General features: G+C 44.6%; 3 protein-coding genes across 17 annotated transcripts in view; 2 read left to right on the forward strand and 1 right to left on the reverse strand.

The window, feature by feature from the left end:
- Nucleotides 1-7,733, forward strand: part of LOC119177364 (uncharacterized) — a 515,905-nt gene extending 508,172 nt beyond the window's left edge. For all 15 annotated transcript variants that reach the window (XM_075882186.1, XM_075882185.1, XM_075882188.1 and 12 more), the window contains one exon: nucleotides 2,224-7,733. In XM_075882186.1, the coding sequence (XP_075738301.1) occupies nucleotides 2,301-4,340 (2,040 nt within the window). In that variant the 5' untranslated portion in view covers nucleotides 2,224-2,300 and the 3' untranslated portion in view covers nucleotides 4,341-7,733. The remainder of the gene's footprint in view (nucleotides 1-2,223) is intronic.
- On the reverse strand, nucleotides 7,124-10,435 carry LOC119177397 (MIT domain-containing protein 1). Its single transcript, XM_037428881.2, has 7 exons — nucleotides 10,252-10,435; nucleotides 10,087-10,188; nucleotides 9,872-10,008; nucleotides 9,697-9,783; nucleotides 9,287-9,399; nucleotides 7,875-8,055; nucleotides 7,124-7,488 (listed from the first exon to the last, which is right to left on the reverse strand). The coding sequence occupies exons 1-6, from the start codon at nucleotides 10,394-10,396 to the stop codon at nucleotides 7,899-7,901; spliced, it is 741 nt and encodes a 246-aa protein (XP_037284778.2). The 5' UTR covers nucleotides 10,397-10,435; the 3' UTR covers nucleotides 7,124-7,488; nucleotides 7,875-7,898.
- Nucleotides 10,436-12,042: 1,607 nt separating this feature from the next.
- Nucleotides 12,043-20,936, forward strand: LOC119177410 (protein THEM6). Its single transcript, XM_037428887.2, has 3 exons — nucleotides 12,043-12,410; nucleotides 14,961-15,172; nucleotides 17,822-20,936. Exons 1-3 carry the CDS (start codon nucleotides 12,266-12,268, stop codon nucleotides 18,086-18,088), a joined length of 624 nt encoding a protein of 207 aa, XP_037284784.2. The 5' UTR covers nucleotides 12,043-12,265; the 3' UTR covers nucleotides 18,089-20,936.
- The last annotated feature ends 2,236 nt before the right edge of the window (nucleotides 20,937-23,172 follow it).

A 23,172-nucleotide genomic window follows, 5' to 3' on the forward strand; every position in this document is an offset into this window, starting at 1 on the left:
TCTGCAGCGGTCACATTGATTTTGCCATCAGGGATCGCTGACGAGACGAGTGCTTTTTACAACCCCACCTCGGAAGATCTCAGGCTTTTTGCTCCTTGACTGGGCAATGCTTGCAGAAGAAGACGCCTGGAGGGTGCCTTCCATCGATGTTTTTTTTCTTTGTTTTTTCTCCTATCTCTTCGCAACTTCCTGAAAGCGCGTTGCTCCCGTCACTGCCCTTTGTTTACGGTGGATAGCCAGCAGCGCAGGGAGGAAAGCGTTATACGTCTGAATTTACAAAGCAGCGTAGCGGTGAGCATTCTGTGCTAATCGCACTGTTCGGTCACTAGTGTACATCACCTATCGAAAAAAAATTGATGCACTACTTCATCGCTGCGTGAAAATTGAATTGAATGAATGAATTGAATGAAGAAGGTACTGCGTATGAAGAAATGGAAGGGATGCCCCTTAAAGGAGGCAGATAAACGACGTAAGTTTGCGGTATTCCCATATGTGCACGATTTTTCGCATAAGATTAAAAAAATGTACAAAAAAATGCAACCTCGACGTTGTGTTTTCCGCACGTGGAAAACTGCAGCAAATGTGTTCTAGAATTGAATTACAAAGCAGAATGAAGGCAGGTCTTGTGAAGAAAGGTTGTGGTGTCAAGCGTGTCAATTCCTTCACCAATTGTCGATCTAATGCCGTTTATTGTATCCCACTGTCTTGCGGCAGGTTATACATTGGGCAGACTGGGCGCTGCTTGAATATTCGCCTGCGAGAACACTACAATGCGCTGAAATCAGCCCCGGGTTTACATTTGTCCGCCAATTGCAAAAAGTGTGGCTGCGTACATGAATTTTCGCGCACATCTGTCTTATACAGCCATCATGACATGAAAACTAGAGAGATTGCGGAAGCCTTTTTATTAAAAAGAATATTGATAGTTGTGTTCGTTCACCGTCTATATCATTGTTAGATTGCGAAATATCATTTCTGGACGACACCTGATCAAGGTGGAACCTTCTCCCCGGTTGTTTCCCGTTCTCTTCTTTCTGGTATATAATTTCTTCTCTGAATAAACTGAGTTTCAGTCTGCGCTTGTTTGTCTCTTCTCTTGTGTCCCGTTGGTTTGCGCTTCTAATTATTCCATTTTGAATGAAAACAATGATGGTGTACAGGAGATAGTCAACGTTAGTGGTGTCGAGTCCTAGTAGAATTGAAGTGAATGCGGCACTTGAACTCGGGCGACTTTGTGAAAAACTGTCAAACGACGCTCAGTTCGGGATCGCGGAAACTGCTGCTTGGGCGAATCGGTTCATGATTATTTAGACAGATTTATCAGCGCAAAAAAGACGAAACTTTTAGAAAAGAAGACACACACACGGTGCTGTTTGTGTGTTTCTTCTCTAAAAGTTCTGTCTTCTTTGCGCTGATAAATCTGTCTAAATTCGGGATCGCCTCTTATCATTCGTCACAAATAGGACATCGTCATAACCCATTACAACGTGCGCGATGAAAAGCGTTAGGAAGACATTAGACATTGTTTTCAAGAATCATTCTAACCCCGCAATATTTACAATGCGTTATCATCTGACGTGATAGCAGCGATGAGTGATGAATGGTTCGTTTCGCCGGGATGCTCACAATGTCCTTACTTGTGCTAATGTTCCATGGCAGTCTTCCGGGAAAGCTCAGCTCACACGTACACTGCGATATTGAAACCAGTAATCGTACCAAGACATGCACAAGGAAAGGTAACAGACCAAAGTGAGCGGTTTTTTTTTTTTTGTTCTTTTGCTTATTCGTTGTAGTTTTTTAGTGCTTCTACTGTTCACTTAAGATCTAAAGTATTTGTATTGTGTACATGCTGTTATAATTAATCATTTTATTGCTGCTGTCAACCGAGGGTGCCACTGCAGTCGCCCGACTTTGGGACCCTCGTCTGCATATTTTTAACTGCGAACTTTGTATTCGAATGAATAAACTGAACTTAACCTCAGTGATATGTGTGTTCGTTTTCGTTGTCCTCGTCTTGATGCGCTTACCGACTTCAATACGTCACTTTAGGAACTACGCCGCACTACAGATTACAGTCCTACACTAAGGCTACCCCAACTTGTCCTATAGCTTCCATTTTCGATTGCTCTCAACTAACGAGTGGCGTCGTCAGGGGTTGTCGCACAGAGTATCGCGAGAAGTTGCCGACTTTGCTAATATTCTTTTATCTTTATCCTGGTGCAGGTAATCAGAGCGACGCACGTCGGTTATGACGACGACTACCGGAGGAGCGGCGGCCCGCTGACCACCAGTGCGCATCGATGAAGCGGCGTGCAGCGCACGGCCGTGCCGCCATGCCTTCCGGTCTGCAGCTGCTGTGGTTCGTCGTGGCACTGTCTCAGCTGCCACCGCGCGTCCAGTGCTTCGCGTGCAGCGACCGCTGCAAGTGCATCTGGCGCAACGGCAAGCAGTACGGCGAGTGTGCGCTCCAGGAACTCACGGCGCTGCCCTCGGGCATGGACGAAAGCCTACAAGTGCTCAACCTGACCCACAACCTGATCCAGACGCTGCCAAAGCGCGCTTTCCTCAGCGCGGGACTCGTCAACGTCCAGAAGTTATACCTGTCCCGCTGCGAGCTAAGCCACATCGACGACTCCGCGCTATTCAAAGTGACCAACCTAATCGAGCTCGACCTGTCGGACAACAAGCTGACTGTTGTGCCGACTGCGGCGCTAAGCAGCACGCGCAACCTGAGGACACTCTACATCAATCGAAACCCCATCACAGCTCTGGTGGACATGGCTTTCGCAGAACTGGCGGAGCTAGCCCACTTGGAGCTTACCGAGTGCCGCTTGGAGACTATTTCTGTTCGCGCATTCGAAGGACTGTCCAAGCTGCGAGTGCTCAAGCTGGACCACAACCTGCTCGAGACTCTGCCGGGCAGAGCCATGGCACCGTTCCCGTCTTTACACGAGATCGCCCTAGATGGCAACCAGTGGCGCTGCGACTGCGAACTTCGGGCGTTCCGCATGTGGCTGGAGAGGAACAATATCTCCCTCTACTCACCCACTTGTCACAAGCCGCTTCGGTTAAGCGGCAGGCCGTGGAAGAGCCTGTCCAGCGAGGATATGGCCTGCCCCCCGGCATTCCTCAACACGAGTACGAGCACGATGGACGCGATCGTGGTGCAAGAGAATAACAACGTGACGCTCGAGTGCCGCGTGCGCGCTGACCCTGCGGCGCACATTTCTTGGCTTTGGAAGGACAAGCCGCTGACCAACCAGAGCGAGCCGGGCCAGGCGTTCGTTCTCACCCAGGACGCCGGCGACCGCGAGCGTCTCTCCTGGCTCACGCTCAGCTTCGTGACGGAGCCGTTGGCGGGCCCGTACGCGTGCGCCGCGCAGAACGCGGCCGGCCGCGTCGTGAGAAACTTCACGCTCGCTGTGAACCGACGCCCGACAGAAGTTCGTGCGTCTGCCGGGGGCTCGACGGCCGAGGTGGAGATGACGGAGCAGGCGCGTGAGTCGACCGAGCTGCAACAGCGCTCGTACACCGAGAACCCCGTGCTGGGCATGGTCATCGGCATTTTGGTTGGCGCCTTCGCCGTGCTGCTTGTATTCGGCCTCACGCTGTGGCTGTGCCGCCGGCGAGGCCGCCGCCGAGGGGCGCCACCGGGCTCACGCAAGTCCAAACGCACGGAGGCCAATAGCAATCACAAGACGCTGCACAACGACAAGCAGCAGCAACAGTCGCAGCCGGCAACTGGCGACGCGGCTGACGTCAAGCTGCTGGTGAACCCGATCCAGAAGCCACCGCGCCTGCTCATGACCAACAGCTACCAGGGTCTGCCGTCGGAGCTGGAGCCTCTGGACCCGGGCCTCTGTGTTGAGTCCTCTTCGGGCGTCTGGGTGGTCAAAGAGCACGATTACTCGACGGACGAGTCGGTGCTCTCGTCCATTCCTTCTCGCGCAGGCACCATTGACCGGCGCTCCTTGGCCCGCAGTCCGATCCCCGTGCCCATGCCCGTCGTGCCCACGGACGACCTGCATGCGCGCCTGCACGGTGAGCTGACAGACACGCTTCGGCGCACCAAGGGCGACCGGCGGCCCCTGGTGGAGCGACCCGATGCCCAGAGTCCTATCGAGCCGTATGCGGGCCTCGAGACGCTGCGTGTGCGAGACCTGGAGCCCCGCGGGCCCGACCTCATCGACCAGATCGGCGGCGCCGCCCAGCCCCCGCCGTCACCGCGATGGACGCCGTACGACCACCCGTCGGCATACTACCGCGCCGCGGCTGGCACGCCCCAGAGCTGCTACCCGCCCAGCATACCCGAGGCGCCGGCGGACGGCACCGAGGTCTAGTCAGAGTGCCCCGACGCAGCGTCTTTTCACAAACAGGACGATGCACACTAATCACTCCAGAACACGAAATGGTGCTTTGCTGTCTCATGGCCAACACCCATTGATTGTTGCTTGTTCGTGACAAATGGTTCACAGGATATCCCTTGCTACTGAGAGAGAATCACAGCTTCAGTACACTCAGACTTCTTTTAAAAGCAAGACTCTTGCTGAATGGCCATATCGGCGACTTCACTTTTGTGGAGCATGCTCATAAAGCTGCGTTGCTATATGATTAGCACAGGTCATCAGGAAATGATGACGCAGATGACCTAGAGTCAATTCAGCTGATTATATTTGGTAATATTGGGGATCTAAAGTAAACTATACTGAAGTATTCCCAGTAGCAAGGAAGAAAAAATTACCAATTGTGTACATCTTTCAATGCGCTCAAGCATTAACGACAGGTACTCTTATCCTATCATAAGAGACAGACTATGTAACTAAGATTTGGTTTCAATTTTCACAGTTGCCACAATGGAGCCCCAGGTAATACTAGTCTAGCAAATACAGGCAGTGTCACTGGAAAATGCATGGCCACACAGACACAGAACTATTCATGCAGGATTCACATCTCCTTTGTTTTTGCTTGTGTGCATTACACTGGAACTCCAAGATCACATTCCAACAAGCCCGCATTGCAACACTGTAAACTCTGAAAACAGTCTAAATCATCATGGGTGTCAGCCATGAAATGTTTGCGCACCTTTTCGCAAGTCCAATTATTCTGTGTGCACTCACAAAAGGTGATGTGATGCGGCGTTAGACACTTAACTTTTCGCAGCCAAGGGTGGAAAATGAACACTCCCCTCTGCATTTGTTCCTTCATTGTAGTTGGCATTTGTTCGTGCGTGTTTCATTTTGAATGTAACACCCCAATGTGAAGATGTGTTATTTCTGTTCCCACCACCATGCGACTCGTCACACACCAACACATAGTATCGCATTGTGTTTGCACGGAGCTGATGCCGCCATTAAGGATGTGGGTGTATTGTCAGTTGTGACCGTCCCTCACACAACTGTTCTCATTTTACACGTACACGGGTCGTGCCATGTGGGGCGGATCACTAGTTTAGCCTCATTTACTTTCACAGTGGTTGACTAGTTGCAGAGTTTAAAGCACCGTGGCAGTTCCAATCAAGAAGAATGGTGACTCATCTTCACCAAAAGTTGAAGAAACAAGTGGATTTCACTCATTTTTGTACAGCGACAGGATGTTACACTCGCATCTCAAAGGGTGTCTGGTGTACACCTGCAAGCAAAGATGTTTCATCTTGACATGAGATTCTGGCATGGTTGGACTGTGCTTCCCAAGCCTGCTTCTCGAGAAAAATAGAAGATATTATCACATGCAACCACATACTTTATGGCCACTCATTAGAATTATACTGTGCCACTTGGAACATAACAGTGCCACATGCTTCGGCTTTATCTGGCCACCAATGTCATTAAACAAGTATTTTAATGTTCCTCTTTTATTGTGATGTGGTCACCATAGCCGGATAATGATAAGCAACCTCTCATTCAATTGCACGCCACCATAGTATTGTGTCCGCATCGCAGTTCACACTGTGTAATGAAAAATATTTAGGATCGGCCAGTTGGCCGTTTCATTATTTCTGCACGTCAAACAGTCAATGCCACTACAGTAAATAAGAAAATTGCACTTTCACAATTCCAAAGTCACCACGCTTGTTGCAATAAGATGCTTGGTAAGAAAAAAAAAACACCTGAAAAAAAATACTGCTAAGTGTTACGCTTTGTTCAAGTGCCAAACGAAGCTAGTCAGGCAGAACTATTTGCCCTTGTCTGCCTCATGAGAAAAAAAGGCTTATCAATAAGCAGAATCACAATTACATACTGCTTCTGAATTCACACACTTCAAATATAAGAAGGTCAACATTTGTCCTGCATAGCTCACTGTGTCCCATCTAAAATTCCATAATAAGAACCATGTTTCTAATTTGATGCTTTCAATTATCAAAAAGCACAGAAAAACATTTTATTGAAAGGTCACTGGTGAAACATAAATTACAGTTTGATTCAGCATATCGAAACTAGTGTCATTATTGGAATATGTCCTAAATGAATATGCCTTGAAAATCTGAAAATGCTGAAGCCAAATAAAATTTATAGGGCTCCGCTGTCTTCCTTAAGATGATCAAAATTTTAATTAGCATGTTTGTGCAAGCCCATTATTTAAATTTCTTGGGCAAGCAGGATGCCACTTGAAGTAATTGAGCCCTAGGATTACAATTATACTAATACAGGAAGCTTTCTAAAGTTGTATTTAGACAGAGGAGTGATGCTGGAGGCTTATGCACAGTTAAATGTCAATCCATATGGCCAAAACATTTGGAGTGCTCAACAACTATGCGGCTCATAATCTTATGGTGCTTATGGCTCCTCAAAACCCCAAATATTATTATGGGCAGAGCCTATATATTCAGTATGTACTCGTAACACCTAAATTTGTCAGTGTTCAAAGCATCATGTGCTTCTGTTTTATTACCTATAGGCCGAGGTTTTATGTAGTTGCATTGAGTGTGACTAGAAGATGAAATCGAGTTTATTTGTCTTAGCAAAATTATAAATCCAGTGCAAGGCATGTTCCAGCTTGATTACCTGAAAGCTTTTATTCCACACATTTTACCACAGTACTCAACGAAATGAACAGATTGAATAATTACATGCAAGGCCGTTACTGAACTACGTATTTGGAGATGTTGGCCTTTCATGGAAATTCATAAGAAAAAGACATCAATTTCTCTATTAGCAGGTATATTGAAGCACAGTGTTCAACCATGTCACAAGTCCATGAGCACAGTAACATAGGTTGCATTCTGATTGTTACATGGCTATTTATTATACCAGTGACACCACTTGTATATTATAGTTCCCTATGCCAAAGGATCTGTGCATCTATACAGCAGACTGCTGCAAGCTGGACAGAGACACATGTGGGATGACCGGCTTGTCTGCATTGGTTATTTCCAAACACGCAAAGTCTCTCAAACAATTAGAAAGTCAGTGCAATGAGGTTTTGCTGTTGTGCCGTGCACAGTGCTCTTTGGTGACGACCCCACAGGTGAAGTTCTCCACTGTTCTTATCCTGCAAGACAAGATGTGCCTTATAAGTGTGAAGTTTTTTGCAGGCAAAGATGGACACTTGTGACGTGGAGTGCGGCTACTGTGAGACGGTCAGGCTTGAGGAACTCCTCGGAATAGGCACTGCAAGAAGCTCAACGGATGTGTATAAATATGTGAACCATGTCATTATGTGTGCGCGCATGTATGTGTAAATAGTCTGCATTGAACAATGAACTGAAATAAAAAACGGCAGTGTTCCAAGATGAAGTGATGTGTCAGCTATATTGGTTCACTTGAGCCTTTTTTGTTGCAGGACATGACGTCTGCCACACAGCCTCGAATAAACTGACATTGCAGAAAACAAAGGCACACAAAGTGCACAAAATGTAAAAGTATATTTATACAGACCAGATGTTGAAAACGAGTGAACTCTCACGATGTATGAACATAGTTTCTGTGAAAGATGTCAATGGTTGTCTCGTGACAAGTTCTCAGGTCATGGTCAAAGAATCCAAGACTGAATTTGGTGGCAACTGGGCGAAAGTAGTCCAATCCTCTTCCTATCTTGATAATCCAGCCTGTATCTAGCCTGTTTGAAAGCACAACAGAGACAGAGTTGAAACTGTCATATGAAATGTCATCGATTTTGAATAGCACGAATGAGGAGTTAAAAGGTGCAGAGATAATGAGCAGTCTTTGCATGCTCTCTTACACTGCTTACATGCCATAGAAAACTATTATGTTGATTTATTTATAGCCAGCTTTAATTATGGAAAGTTTTTTTTACAAGTACCACATATTAGCACATTGTACCATTGTTGTAATTGAGCAGCGGACAAAAGTCGACTGATCAGTGCATCAGCAGTGCTGAGCAATGAAATTAGGACTAAATTCACACAAAGTTTACCCAAAGAGTCATTGTTGCACCTCATGCTGCTCCCGTCAACACTGTTCCCGTCATAAAGTTGCCCATCTTGTAGCATAAGCATGGCATTTAACCAGTACTTTTTCTTCTATGCTGTTGCAGCGCATGCAAGTTCAACATAATATATTGAATATGAGCAAAGCAGTCATACCACATCTCCAGACACATACAGTATTTCCACTGCAAGTGCACCCCATTGACATACTAAACAAAAAACACCAACTACACCCACAAGCACATGCTTCTTCATTTGATTGAAATGTTTAGTTCCGAGTTACCAATCGCAAGTATACTATTGTGTTTACACGGGGAACTTAGTAGATGACAGCAGACCTGAATGAACAAATCACACACATTGTTTCGTCCTTTCTCGCTAGATGTTGGCAGAAAATTCAGCATATTGGCAAGCTTCAAAGTAAAAACAATGTGGCGCCAAGCATGTGTTGTCGAAGGGTTGACCAGTGCCCCCAGAAAGCCCTATCCGCACTCGTTCCCCCAGATAATCCTTTATGGCTCACAACACTTAGCCCCTCCCCCAGTGGGAGTTGCACCTAGTGTCAAAAAAAAGAAGAAACCTTAAACGCCCTGCCAACAAGGCCAAACTAATTTGGTCTATCAAACATACAAAAAATGTCTTGAATTCTTCCTTAATGGTACGCGTGTACAAACCAGCTGAAGAACAAGTTTTACTGGTCTATTATCAAGCAATGCACAAATTGATACAGTAGCCAAAATGTTTATATACTACAATGAAATGTGATGAAGTCATCATCATGATGCCACTGGTACTGTCAATGATTAGTTTCTACTTTCGCGAATGAATTTCTGCAGCTAAATTTAGCAAGTCCGTGCCGATTGGAGTTCAAACTTTGGCGACACTGAATGACGTTCTTACCTTATTTCGCGATCATGCAGGGTTTCAGAATACTCAATAGCCATGACAATGCCATAGTCAGCAAGACTTGCCTTGACTTGCGACAACCTATCAAGTTGAGACTGCTGGTCACGCTGGCGAGAGAATGCAAGAATCGCAAGTATCACATCAGTTCCTTCGACAAATATACTGGCACGAAGGCAATCATCATGGTTCGCCGAGTGCGTAGTGTATAAGATGCCGCGGTATATTCGTTTGCCAATCGTTTACGACGGCAAAAGGTTAGCGTAGGATACATTGGCCGTGGAGACAAAAGTTCAACTCTGCAAAGCTTTGCATACGCTATACTAAAGCCACATAATGTGAATAAGGAATTCGTACAATGAAAGCGCTAAAGTAATTATCGTTTTCACGAACACGTGCAGGCTTACCTGGTCAAGTCCCGTCGTTAGCTTGACATTCCGCAAACATGGACACTTTTTTTTCAGTAGCTCGCACAAACGAACAAAGTTCTGAACCTAACTGAAAAAAGGCAATGCGTCGCACATCTGTGACACATTCGATATCCTTTGAAGATACCAAAATATGCATTTAAAACAAACTTGCCTGGTGTACCGACCGAACGTAGGGGTCGTCGACCTCTACAGACGTCACCATGTCGTCCAGTAAATGTCCGAACATTTGGTCATAACTGTGTCCAACAGAGCCGCTTTCGATGTGGATTTGCTCGTGGTATGTTCCAGCTTCAAGTAGAAAGTAGAAAGCTCGTACTTAAGCTGTTGACATTCGTCTGACAAGGACAACCGCGGCGCGCAACTTACCGGCCTTTTCTTTTCGAACCAGTTCTTTAATTTTTTCGGCTCTTTCCATGTACGTCTTCACCCGGTTCCTGAGATGATCGCGTTTGATAGTGTCCGAAGTTTCTGCGTGGAATCAAGGGCAAGTTTGCCGCTGCACTTTCGCTGCGGTAGAGATCGTTAGTTTACCTTTAAGCGCGTCAATAAGCAGCTGTATTCCTTCTTGGTAGCACACCAGTGCAGATGTGTAGCGAGTTGCTTGATCATGCTCAACTGCTCTTGTCAAAACACCAGCCGCTGCTTTCTCGAGACCACCGCGCCTGGGCGCCGCCATGATGCATAGGCGATGTCGGAACTCGGAAGCAATGGTCGGAAGCCTGGCGACGAAATTTGCAAGCTTGGGCACGAATAAAAATGTGTCAAATCAGGCTTGATCTTTATGCCAATAAATAAAATTTTGTCAAACACAAACGTTGATCATCTTACTAATCTCTTTTAAAAGAAAATTTGTAAATCTAGACATAATTTTTGAATAAATTACTCATCTCAAAGGCTACACATTTAGGTACCGAGCCTTTCTTATCCAGTCATCACCTTCACAGGTGGTAAAAATTTTAAACAGGGTGGATTACCCTGCTCCCTCCGCTCTTTGTGAAATAAAATTTTTCCTGGTTGCACCAAAAATAAATGAAGCCTCGCTGCCTTCGAGTAATTCACGAAGAAAAGAAAAAAACAACCAAAAAATAGAGTTTGATGATTGAATAACTCTGACTTATAGCACTTCTGTCGCCATCTTGAGGACAAAACAAAAACGTAAGACTTCTTTCGGAGACGTGTTTCGTAGAACTTTCGTCAAACGGCGCTGGCCGTCCACATATTAGCCACGTTGTACTGTAGTGCTGTAGTACGTCGCTTGGTGCCGTAAACGTGGCTCTTTTTGCGATGACGATAAGTGATGCTCAAGCGCACCGCACCAATGTGTCGTCATCTGTTGTTGCAACCTAAAACAATTTATGGTAAGCGGAGATACAAAGCCTCAGAGAGCCGAAGTCGTAGTATTCCGCGTCCTTCATTGTGCACGGGGAAAACTCGTCGATTGCTGCCGCCGTTTCTCATAACGCTTTGGAGAATTTTTGCATGTGCGTGGCAGACTCGGGGTTAGCGCTATATATATATATATATATATATATATATATATATATATATATATATATATATATATATATATATATATATATATATATATATATATATATATATATATGTGTGTGTGTGTGTGTGTGTGTGTGTGTGTGTGTTTTACACACATCTATACGTGTGTAAAACGAAAACACCGAAAACATCGCGACCAGTCTGCTGGCTGATGCGAGTGAGTGGTGGTCGTGTAACTCGCCTGATTCATCTGGACCTCGATCCTTGTTCATCGCGTAGCTTCAAGTTAGTGTGATAACACATGCATAAAATGAACCGTGAAGTGCAAAGTTGAGCAGCTGCACCGCCCCCCCCCCCCCCCCCCAATCCCTCTCCTGGAATTTCCGATACACACCTCGATTTGCACACTCAAGTACCTCATATATGCATGAAATGGCATTAAGCATTGCCAGCTGACTTTGCAAGTTAATACTAATGACTAATTTTGCCGGTCAAAACCAGGACGTAAAGAAAGGCTGCCTCTGCTTCTGCCACACCCTTCTCCATCCCCACCCCCTACATAAAGTTCTGCGGATGCTCTTAGAGTGTGCAAGCTCAGAGAACAAAAAAAAAGCGTTATTTGTAGCGAAATAACATCTAAATGTGCTGGATTGTCTAAATATTGCAAGTAATTTTAGCGTCAATTGCATTACTTATTAATATTACATAAAAAACTGCAGCACACGTTTGCTGCACATTTAAATTTTGCGCGCCGAACACGTTGATCGATTGGGGCGTACTCTAACGGCGTCGTCGCAAAAGTTGCGAAGACGATGTACCAACTATTATTTTAAGCTGCCAAGGGCGAATGAATGGCGGCGGGCCTTGATTTTGCGGCTGTTAGGAAAAATACAGGACACGCGCGCATAATTGACGTGCATGAATCTGCATAGTATTCAGGCGTATTTGTTTAGTTAACCAGCTTCATTAAAAATTCTCAATCCTAGTTATGCGTCTAAAAGAGGAAGTAGCATAGTGCAAAGAAAACTCGCTGGCTGTCGCTGAACCTGCAATGGGAATTTACGTTGTTCTTGCGTTGGTCCTGTATGTTCTTTTTGATGTAAACTATTTTATACAGTACATTCTTCTGATAGCACGCGGCTTTCTGCTATGGCGACACACGAAGAGGCCATTCCTGGAGCCCGACGTGACCACTGGTAAGTTGTGATATGTGGTTCTGAGAGTGACTCGTATCTTTTCCTTATTCGCTCAGGCATCGAAAAATGTTCATTTGCTGCGGTTCAATGCATCTAAAAATCATAACTAAATGGAGCAGCATTCTTGCATTGGAGTTGCTTATTGTACTGGTTCATGAAACATTGATTGATATGTCAGGTTTAACGTCTAAAAACCGCCATATGATTATGAGAGACGCCGTAGTGGAGGGCTCCGGAAATTTCGACCACCTGGGGTTCTTTAATATGCACCCAAATTTGAGCACATGAACCTACAGCATTTTTTCCTCTATCGGAAATGCAGCCGCCGCAGACGAGATTCGATCCCGCGACCTGCGGGTCAGAGTACCTTAGACTAGACCACCGCGTCGGGGCGTTCATGAAAACACTGTGCTACAGTCCGCGAAATTACATTTAAAGTTTTATGAGTTGCTCGCATCGAGCTGATCTCCATCTCTCTCTATCTTTCATTCACTAAATTATTGTGTCCACTTTTGTTGTAAGATGTAGGTACTAAAGAAAAAAAAATACACTACTTTTCTTGGAACATCTGGTAGCAACGTAGTTTGTTTAGTTTTATGAAATGTTCAGCAGCAAGTTTTAATTATGTACCCAAGTTTAACAATATGTTTTGTTCTGATATATTGTCTCTTCTCGGGTTATTGTAAAATTACAGATGCTTTATGACAGTTTAAGGACGAACTGTAGCTTCTCTGGAGACCCATGGAATATCACTTTGAAACTATCTCTTATGGACCACCCGTTATTCTCACTTTAAAACAGTTCCTATGGTATAGATGTTGCTTTAGTGCAGCTGACTTTGAGCATGAAGTAAAGATGCCATACAGTCAAGAAAGGGAAAAAAAAAACAGACGCCAGTATAAGCACCAGCTTGTGTTTATTGCGTGACCCTACAGCACATTATATAGCTCACCTTGCTGCACACGTGATGCCACACACATGTCAAAACCGTGAACATGTGGTGCAGCACATGTTACCAAAAACTAGTTGTAATGATATCAAATTAACAGTCCTACATCAACACTCCACAGCACACACCTCAGAAAATTGAGCGCTCTTTCAGGTAAGGCTATGAATGGTGTTCACACACAGCTTTGCAAATTTTGCGATAGCGTACTATTCAGTAACATCTCGTGTCTACTGGTTATGGTTGGGTCCAAGATGATACACTGGTCAAAGAATAGAGTGCATGCACACGTTTTACAATGCATAGCCAGAAACCACCTGAAAAAATGTTGTTTTTGACATTGCAACAGTGCGCTCGCAAGTGGTCATTAACACACCTACCAGTCTGCCATATGTTAACCACGTGAAAAGGCTGAGGGAACATGAAGATGACAGCTAGGAAACATTAAACAAACTTAGCTATATGCTTCTTTCCACAGGTGAGTTGCACTTTTTCCTTAGTGTTCGTATGCTTACATAGTCGGTTTAGCTTTTTCGGAGCAGAGAAAACGGCACAGACATTTCCTTTCAGGGCTATCTTTTTCAAATGGTGTGAACTTTTGTGTACATGCTGTATGACACTGGTTATCCCAGCATCAAGCTCACCATTATTCTTTGGCTGTCCCCGCGTACGTGAACCATGCAACAGACACTCAGCTACCGACACCTCCACTAACACTGGATAGCCTGCCAAAGATAATGGCTTGCTTTGTCCTGCAAAACTAGCAACCATAGTGTGATGGCATGACTTCATCAGGGCATTCCTAAAACACAGCCTGGTAATGCCTCATTTTATCAGCTTTGAAAGAAGCATGTAGCTAAGTTTGTTGAATGTTCTCTAGCTGGCTGTCGTCTACATGTTCCCTAAGTTGTGTGGCGCGGTTTACATAGAACAGACTGGTAGGTGTGGTTGCATTGTAAGACGTGTGCATGCACTCTATCCTTTGGCCAGTGTGTCATCTTGAGCCACAATTGTATCCAATTGAAGTGAGAAATTATTGAAGCAAACACTATCACAAGATGTGCGAAGCTGTGCATGAGTGCACCATCCGTAGCCTTATCTGAAAAAGAGCTCAATTTGGGAGGGGGTGGGAGGCGTAGGCTGTGATGTATTGGTATAGAATTATTATTTGGTATCGCCTTACAACTAGATTTCTTGTTAATGTGTGCTGCGCCACACATTTTAGGTTTGGTCATTTGTGCGGCATCACGTGTGCAGCAAGGTGAGCTATATAAGCTGTAGGGTCACGGAATAACCAAAAGTTGGAAGTTAGCGCTCATACTGTCCTCTGTTTTTTTTCCCTTTTTGATCGTATAGCATCTTTTCTTCATGCTGAAACTGAGGTGCACTAAAGCGATATCTATTTATTATGTACCAACTCGCCTAGTCAGCAGTACTTGTCGATTCATAGTATATCCTAGGCACTGTACTTACGGTACCTTGAGGGCGAAGCCAAATAAGTGCGAAGTAAAATTTCATTTCATAGTGTTGATGTGTTTCATTATGTAGTCTAACGTAGAATGTTGCATTGATGTTGCATTTCAGATGTTTGTGTTATTTTGCAGGAATGTGCTCACTCAGTGATCTTGACCACATGATTCACATGAACAATGTTAAGTATCTCCGTGCCTTCGAGTTTGGCCGAGCTGCCTTTGGTGCAAAGAACGGACTGTGGCGTAATGCAAGGGTCTTGAAAGCTCATCTGCTCATCAGTGCTCAAGTGGTGCGCTATCGAAGGCCGGTCACACTTTTCCAGGCTTTCGAAATCCATTCCAAGGCAAGTTGACTTCTTCTCACCCTATTTTTTTCACCTGCGCGTTACTGAGATCAGTGGCCTTATCACTTGTACAGGGAAAAAAAGTCTTTTCAGTTTTATTGCATTGCAAAGCTTGATGTGTAGAATGAAAGAACACAGCAAAATTTCAGGTAATTGTCACATGGTCACTTACATAATGAACATAGCTGTGTACATTGCATATATCTATACAAATGAAACACTGACTATTTACAAGCACACATTGCCAAGATGCAATGAAGCCTTCAAAGACACAAAACAAATAAATCATTTCTTTTTCATTCAAGTGCAGGTATAATAAAAAGAAAGAAGCAAGAAGTTGGCAAGGATGGAAAAAAGAAAAAGGCAAAAGCACGAAGGTTTCTAGTTGGTGGGGGCAAGGGCAGTGCTGAATGAACAAAGGAGCAAAGTTGAGAGAGTAGAAATCTTAGAAAAATGTGCATGCATGTGTTTCAAAAACATTAACACAGGCCAGTCCTCTTGTAGAGGCACATAATGCTTGCACAAGGCGAATGTTCCTGGGAAGCAGGGGTGGCACCTGGATATCTGGCTCTTGGAGTGAATTCACGACAACAGAGTTTCATTAGCCGGGAGGCAAGGAAGCTGAGAACCTATTTATTGTGCTTCGAATATGTCTTTTCCGGGGAGATGGGAGGATAAATATTTTCCCAATTCCCCCCCCCCCCCCCCCCCTGGCACTGGCCTTGCAGGAAATATGAAGGATAGAAGTGATGAGAAATCATCGATCAGAGAATGTCACCGAAGCCCAGTGAGATTCCCTGTACATTTTCTCATCTCTACATGGTAGGCTGTCAAGTGATGTGGATGGAGTTTTAGTTGCGACTTTAGGGAATGTGCAGAATTGTCCAGTTCCCACATGTTAGAAAGTCACAGTTTTTGAGTTTCAAATTCAGGACAGTGGCTAAATAATTTTTTTTCCTTTGCTATCATTAGTATCACATGTAGCATTGTTGTTCAATCGAGTGTGTGTAGGGTATGTCTTCAAGAAGTCAGTCCCCAACGAAAGCTGGCATAGAAGTGTTGCTTCATATCGATGAAGTCTAGAATAAATCTAGAGCCCTAGTGAAGGGTTCAGATGGTGTAGCCTCATGTGCCTTTTATTTGGGGTGTTACACATTACCAAATTAAGATTGTGTGTCAGGTAATGAACCTAGCTTTTAGCATCTGTCCTTGAAAACAGAATGGCTATGCTGTGCTGTCCTTAATTTGAGACCTGAACAGTTTAATCTGCAAAATTATTGCCATTGATACCGCAACAATGACATAACCACTGGACGCCACCTTTGTGATGTTCCCCTTTAGCATGTTGCCAAAGTTTCGAGAATTTCTTGCATCAAGCATTCATTAAATTCGAGCTGTAAAACTAAGTGCATACACTTCGATGCCTGTAATGGGTTTGAAAATATGGCCCACACTCCAGGTATCACTGAATTCAAGTGTAATGGGCAAAGCCATGAGTTCTAGTACCATAGATGTTGTGACATGTATTGTCTTCAATCTTGAGTTCCGATTGTTGGCATAACCATAGCACTGTCAGAACTTGATGATCTAAATGAGCCATTCATCCAAATGTACTTGTAATTATTGTTCTGATACAGCAGGAGTAAGGTCAGTCATCTTTGTACAGATGGCAAGGATTCAATTCCAGTCTTCGAGTTCTGAAAAGTACCTAAGGACCTCCTAAGCATCATGTTGAAAGCACTGGCCTAGCTAAAGTTTATACCCAGAATCAATGAGGCACAACATGCATTGAAATCTTTACTACATGTTAATATTTTAATATTTTATTAATAAATAATAAAATAAATGTTACTAAATGAGACCAAAAGGGCATGGAGGAGTTCGATGCATCGGTGTCACATGAAGGTGGTTTGGTATGTAGGCTCTCTATGGGAGTAGCCATTAAAAGAACACTGCTTGTGAGTGATAGTCAGACAAAGGGGGAAGTGTTTGCGTTGACAGGGAAGCCTCCCTTGTAGCGTAATCATAAAAAACGCAGTTCAGTATTATTAATCTCCTCCAGCATTGAGCCAGTTTGAGAAATGATTCAGGTCTCATTCTTTGTATCTCATTGTCTCTATGTCATATGTATCTCCTTGTCTTTGTATGTTTTATTCTCTTTGTATCAGCCCATCTTTAATTGGTGACTGATAATTTACAGCATTTAACAAAACTTTGCAATGATGTCTGGTTAGAGACTATTGAGATATGATACATTTAATCTCAGATCGCTTACTAAAATGCCGCACTAGTTGCCATAATTTTATTTCAGAAAGACAGCAAATTGACTATCTATTTCTTGCTTCTACAACTAGAATTGCTTCTATCTTAATTTGTACCATTTTTTCTTAAATGCTTTGCATACTGGTCCCCCAAGGAAATACATCTTTTATGTATTTGCTTTGAGAATTTCTGCATTAATGTGCATAAATTTACTACTATTAAAACATTTGCGGTGCTGAAGAACTTCCCCAGGAAAAAGTGTACTCTTTGCAGTCCAGGCTTTTTGTTTTTATCCTGGATGTAGTAATTAGTGAGACTGTTCATTACAAAGGCATGCAGCATGCAACTGATTCAACATATGTTTTCTGTGCTGTCTTTCTTTTGCAGGTTGTATACTGGGAAGACAGGGATATCTTTATTGAACAGCAGATGATCACAGTCAACGACAATTTTGTTCGAGCAGTATGCTTGGTAAAAATGACGCTTGTGGATGGCACACTGAATGACTTGCTGACATCGCTAGATGTTGATCCTAGCTCCAAGCCAATGCCAGTCCCTCGTGATATCCAGCTCTTCATAGACTATAATCGTGCCAGCAGTGCTAAGCTAAATGCACAAAGAGATAAGCTTCAGAACACTAAGCATTCAGACTAAAATTCTCACTAAATTGACTGCATGCACTTCTTGAAACTGTCGTTACTTGCAGTAATTATAACACTAGTTGTAGTTGCCACACCATGAATTTATATGGTGGGCTGTCTGCCGTATTCTGACTGTTGGCACTGCACATATAAGCCTTGAACTTATCAGGTTTATGACAGCATGCCAAAAGCACTATTGATCCAGGTCCAACTGCGCTATTACGGATGGTCATCTTTCACTTGCTGTAATTGTTTTACAAGACGGTATGTTTACGTGTGCAATAGACTCGATAATTTGATCTCGGTAGAACCTCAAAATCTTTTTTGAATTATCGAAAGTTTTCGATCATACCAACTTCTGTTGTGATGTTTATTGGTCCTCAGGGCCGCAGCAACATCATAGGCTGCTCTCCACGATTGGCAGTAAAGTTTTTAGACGTCAATAACCATACTGGTATTCATCGTTATAAAATATGAGTGCGGCTGTGTAATTCAGGATGAAATTATTTGTGCCCTGTTACAACTAGTAGCCCCTTCACTCTTGAACGGTTTTTGGCATGACACTAATGTACTGCGGCGAAAGTGACTTTAAGAGGCGTTCGGCGCCCGGATGGTTCAAGGCCAGACTGCCTCGGCTTTGCTTTTAAAGACGATAGTCTTTCTTGGGGACCTTCGACGGAAACATTTTGGTCTGTCTGTCTGTCTGTCTGTCTGTCTGTCTGTCTGTCTGTCTGTCTGTCTGTCTGCACACTTGTCTGTTTGTACGTCCTTAACGATACCTCAAACGGCCAACCCTATCCGCAGCGCCCACCAATAATGTTCGAGCATTAGCGTTCATAGTTGTGCGATTGTCAATTAAAAAGCAACTATTGCGCATATCTGAGGCGCCATAACAACACGTCGTATGTCTGCCTTTATACTAGAAGATGCACACACTAGTAACTCTAAGGACCGTAGCGTTTATCGCGCTGTGCTGACAGTGCAACGCGATACTCAAAAAGGTAAGCGTTTTCGGCGCTTTGCTACGACGACACGGTGGTGGCATTTGCCCGTCGCTTTGCGTTCTACACGTTATCACCTCCGAGACTGGCGCGCATCTTTCTCCGCGGGCGCTCACGCCTTCGTTTTTGAAGATAACTGACAGATGGTGCTCGAGTCCAACGTGCCTCGATGCGCTCGTTCGTCTCCGCTAAACGCTTGAGGCACTCTAGCGCAGCGCCTCCAGAATACCATCCACCGATTTTCTTGCGCAGAACATCAAATAAACGTTTTGTTCACTCTCTCCAGACGCAAGACTGTCGTCTTTCGACGACTTTTGCAGTGTAACATGCAGATTCGGGCCAATTTTTTCATCTGGCAGTATGTTATTGTTGGTCTGCGTGGTTAGCTAGTATGGCTGATTTGCATACAAGCAATAGACTTTATTTGTGACCGTTAGTCACATAAAAACGCAAGTGTTCAGCTAGAAGCGGCCAAAGCATTGGATGTTGTGGTTATAATGTATTGTTTTATAATGCTTCAATTTTTTGTCGTGGCGTAGGTGAATGGTCGGCGTGCTGTTCACTTACACAAAAGCCACTACCTTGAAGAGGCTTGCCCGACCCGGTAGAGTGTAATCAACTGTACAAGATCGATTGCTTCTCAGCCTCTACGTAGCTTCTGGCTGTATCGCCTGAAATTTGGAAGCGTTTCACACTCGAGCGTTTTCCAAAAGAAATGAGGCTGGCCCTCATTTCTCAATGATCTTCTTCGGTTCCGAAAATTACGGTGATATGTTCCCGTGAACTGACGACTTCCTGATGTGGACGTATAGTCGCCGACGATAAAGTGTCATACGGGCTCCTCAACGGCAGTCTGCAAACGTCTGGAACAAGCCGATTTCTAATGGCTAGATTGAGCTGCCTTTGAGTGTACCGCGATTCGTATACTCGCCAATAGGTTGCCGCAGTTTCCTTGACCACTCGAACCGCAAAACGACAACGAGCAATCAGCGGACTCCATTGATCCATATTGGCTGCATGCGCTGCGGCGGCCCTATTGTCCTCGTGCGCCGATGCTTTAGCGCCGGCCGCCCCGACTTGCCAGCGTAACGAGGCTTCGATTGTGGAAAGCGCAGCACTTCACTGAGGGATAAGAAAGTAATGCGCTTATGGGCAGACCCGCGTAATCTCTCGAGGGCGCAGCTCTGTGGCTCAGTATTCAAAGAAGGAGCTCAATTTTTGTATTGCTCACTTTGCCGTGCTTCCGTTTGACTTACCGGCACTCGACATCTGAGGCTGGATGACGCGCCCTTTGTTGCTTTGCGATCCGGTCGCTGCGTTGCCCGACCGCCGTCAGGTGTCGCTAAAATGAACTGCAATAGAACGGCGAGTTATGTAAGTTTGTATGTTTATCCATAGCTTAACTACTGCCGGGTAAATCAAAGGAAACGACAGGCATAAGAGCATGGCTCGTACACCTTTCGTGCCGCGCCCTGAACGCGAAAACTGCGAAATTCGCTTCACCCAATAGAGTGGCCCTATTCTCTTGCACCTGAGTTTTGTAGAGTTAAGAGGGACTGCAGACTAAAAGGGTTCATGGCTTATCTAACGCCGTGCAACAATACACTTTGTTGATATCGCATTCGTTGACTTACCCTTGCGGTCAAATTGACTTTTTTATTCAAAATACTTTCAGACCTTGAATTGTTGTTGTTGTTTTTTTCAGAAACAAGTTTTAATGCTGAACAGTACAGAATACATATGCCTCTTATTGTGCAATAATGAAAGTAAACGATAAAATGTTAATTCACTACGGCATTTACAATTGCGTGATTGTGTTTTTTTCTATGTCAAATCTGTATATATAATTTGTTAAAAATATTTGAAGTCGCTTCTCCAAATGTATTAAACTTTAAAAAAATATATTCGTATTTCTCAGTGTTACCATGGTCCTAAAGGACCATGGTATCACTTTTAAGCAGCCATGCAACACCGTATAAAAATTTTAATTCTATGCGATGCATTTAGGTTTGAACCAGTGAGTGAAGTATAAGCTGGGTTCACCACATTTTGATCATGTACCGATCGAGTTTGACATGCGCCAAAGTGAATAGACGCAAGCTATCTGTTCATGGTGAACATGCAGTCTAAAACTCGTGTGCAATGTTTCGGTCATGTCTAAACACCTTTGTACCTAAACAACCTTTGAAAATGCACAGTACGAGCGCATCCCGGCTGCGGCGGCTGCATGTCCGATGGAGGCGGAAATGTTGTAGGCCCGTGTACTCAGATTTGGGTGCACGTTAAAGAACCCCAGGTGGTCTAAATTTCCGGAGCCCTCCACTACGGCGTCTCTCATAATCATATGGTGGTTTTGGGACGTTAAACCCCACATATCAATCAATCACAGAACGAGCGCGTCATTCCCTCCTGGCGTTTCCCTTCTTTTCAGTGCGATTTGTGGCGTCATTTCACGTGACGTCATGTTATGCGGCACACTCGTTTAGTCCATATACTGAAGATATCATCGTGATTCGTCTCCTACCCTGCATTGCCATGCCACGGCCGCTGGATGAAAGAGTGTGCTCTTTCATCCAGTGGCCGTGACCATGCAGTCGCATGCCCGTCCATGCAGCCTTGTCTCGCGTGGCTATCGTGCGCGGACGACCGATTTCACTTCGTTATGTGCATTCTCAATTGCGCAAGCAGAGATAACAGCGTGTAGCATAGAAGCGTGAAATACCGATAGGCTCAACACTTGGTGCTGAAATTGCCCACGTCTTCTACAAAGAAGTAATTGTTGAGAAGAAATCCTGGCCGTCTAGAGTGCCCGAGCGAGGACCGTCTCCGAGTGGACCTAGCCAGGTGACGCTCAGTTAACTCGCGTCTCTTGTGGACCTAATAAAGCCGTTTCACTCACTCACTCCTGTAGGAAGAGCAGAGTAGGCGAGAAAGAGACCGCTCTTCAAACAAGGAGTGGCTTAGGGGTTCTTTATAATAACATGAACTTTAAAATTCGATAGAACTCCGTGGTTAACAAGGACCGACATTATTGTTGGTGGTGTCGTTATTTTATTCGTGGTTGTTACAGCAGCAGCTTCAGAATAAGCGGAAGAAGCATTTGTCTTGCTCCGCCCGCGCAAGCTAGCCGAAAGTGCGGGCGTGGAAATGCTTACGTCATCTTCGGTTCTTTTGGCGGAGCCGTGCTGCCCTGCGATAAAAGCCGTGCTGCACTGCCCCTCACTGATTCGAACTGCGAGAGCGCTGTTCGTGTGGCGAAGGCTCAAGTGTGTACAGCGAAGCCGAAATTTACGCACCGGTATCGCGATATCTGGAATGGCGACAAAAAGCCGAGCGCGACGTCTCTCGTATCTGCAGCTGCGCCGCTGCCGAAGCTAATCGAGGAAGCCACTCTTCAGTGGTGCTAGTCGGCGTTGAATGTCTACGTTAGGACTATGTTGAAGTCGCTGACTCGAATAAAGGTTTTTTTCCTTGTAGGTAGGTGCATTGTATCGCACTGTCAGAATTACGGTTAATGTTCGTCATTGTAAACATTTTTTTATTCACATACACACTTATTGTTCCGACTATATGCTCGGCGGCAACTTTTTGTGGCAGCACAACCAAAGCTGCGTGGGTGAAGGTTCTGCACAGGTGTTACTACGCCAAGTAGTCTCCGTTTTCGTGTTATTTCGGTTTCGGATTCACAAGCGCATTCAACATGTACTTTTTTTTTTGCACGACCACCATGCAATAAATGTTACATTTATTTGGGAGAAAATGTATAAAAAAATTTTTATTTGTATGGGAAAGAACGTGACGTTTCTTTGAAGCGTTGAGATTTATTTCAGACAAAAAAAGGTATAGCCGAGCAGGTACTGCGCAAAAAACGCACCAAAAATCATTTCCTAAATTTCAGTGCACACTTAATCGGCATCATTGCTTTCCTTCCTTTAGAGACGCAAGAACTTTCTGGAGAGAGAGAAATAAATAAAAGGAAGAGACAGGGAGGTTAACCTATCGACGAACTGGTTTGCTACCCTGTACGGGGGTGGGGAAAAGGGTCGGAAAGAGGATAGCTATAGAGAGATATAAAATAAATTAGAAAAAAAAAACA

This window comes from Rhipicephalus microplus, chromosome 2, assembly GCF_043290135.1.
Source record: "Rhipicephalus microplus isolate Deutch F79 chromosome 2, USDA_Rmic, whole genome shotgun sequence".
Taxonomy (NCBI): domain Eukaryota; kingdom Metazoa; phylum Arthropoda; class Arachnida; order Ixodida; family Ixodidae; genus Rhipicephalus; species Rhipicephalus microplus.

Bases quoted from the DNA above. Each gene is read 5' to 3' on its own strand.
- LOC119177397 (XM_037428881.2), bottom strand. From the start codon at position 10,396: ATGGCGGCGCCCAGGCGCGGTGGTCTCGAGAAAGCAGCGGCTGGTGTT. The intron at 9,784-9,871 runs GCAAGTTTGTTT...TTTTTCAGTTAG, and splicing joins ACGTTCGGTCGGTACACCAG to GTTCAGAACTTTGTTCGTTT. The intron at 8,056-9,286 runs GTAAGAACGTCA...GCTTTCAAACAG, and splicing joins CTGCATGATCGCGAAATAAG to GCTAGATACAGGCTGGATTA.
- LOC119177410 (XM_037428887.2), top strand. From the start codon at position 12,266: ATGGGAATTTACGTTGTTCTTGCGTTGGTCCTGTATGTTCTTTTTGAT. The intron at 12,411-14,960 runs GTAAGTTGTGAT...GTTATTTTGCAG, and splicing joins GGAGCCCGACGTGACCACTG to GAATGTGCTCACTCAGTGAT. The intron at 15,173-17,821 runs GCAAGTTGACTT...TTTCTTTTGCAG, and splicing joins CTTTCGAAATCCATTCCAAG to GTTGTATACTGGGAAGACAG.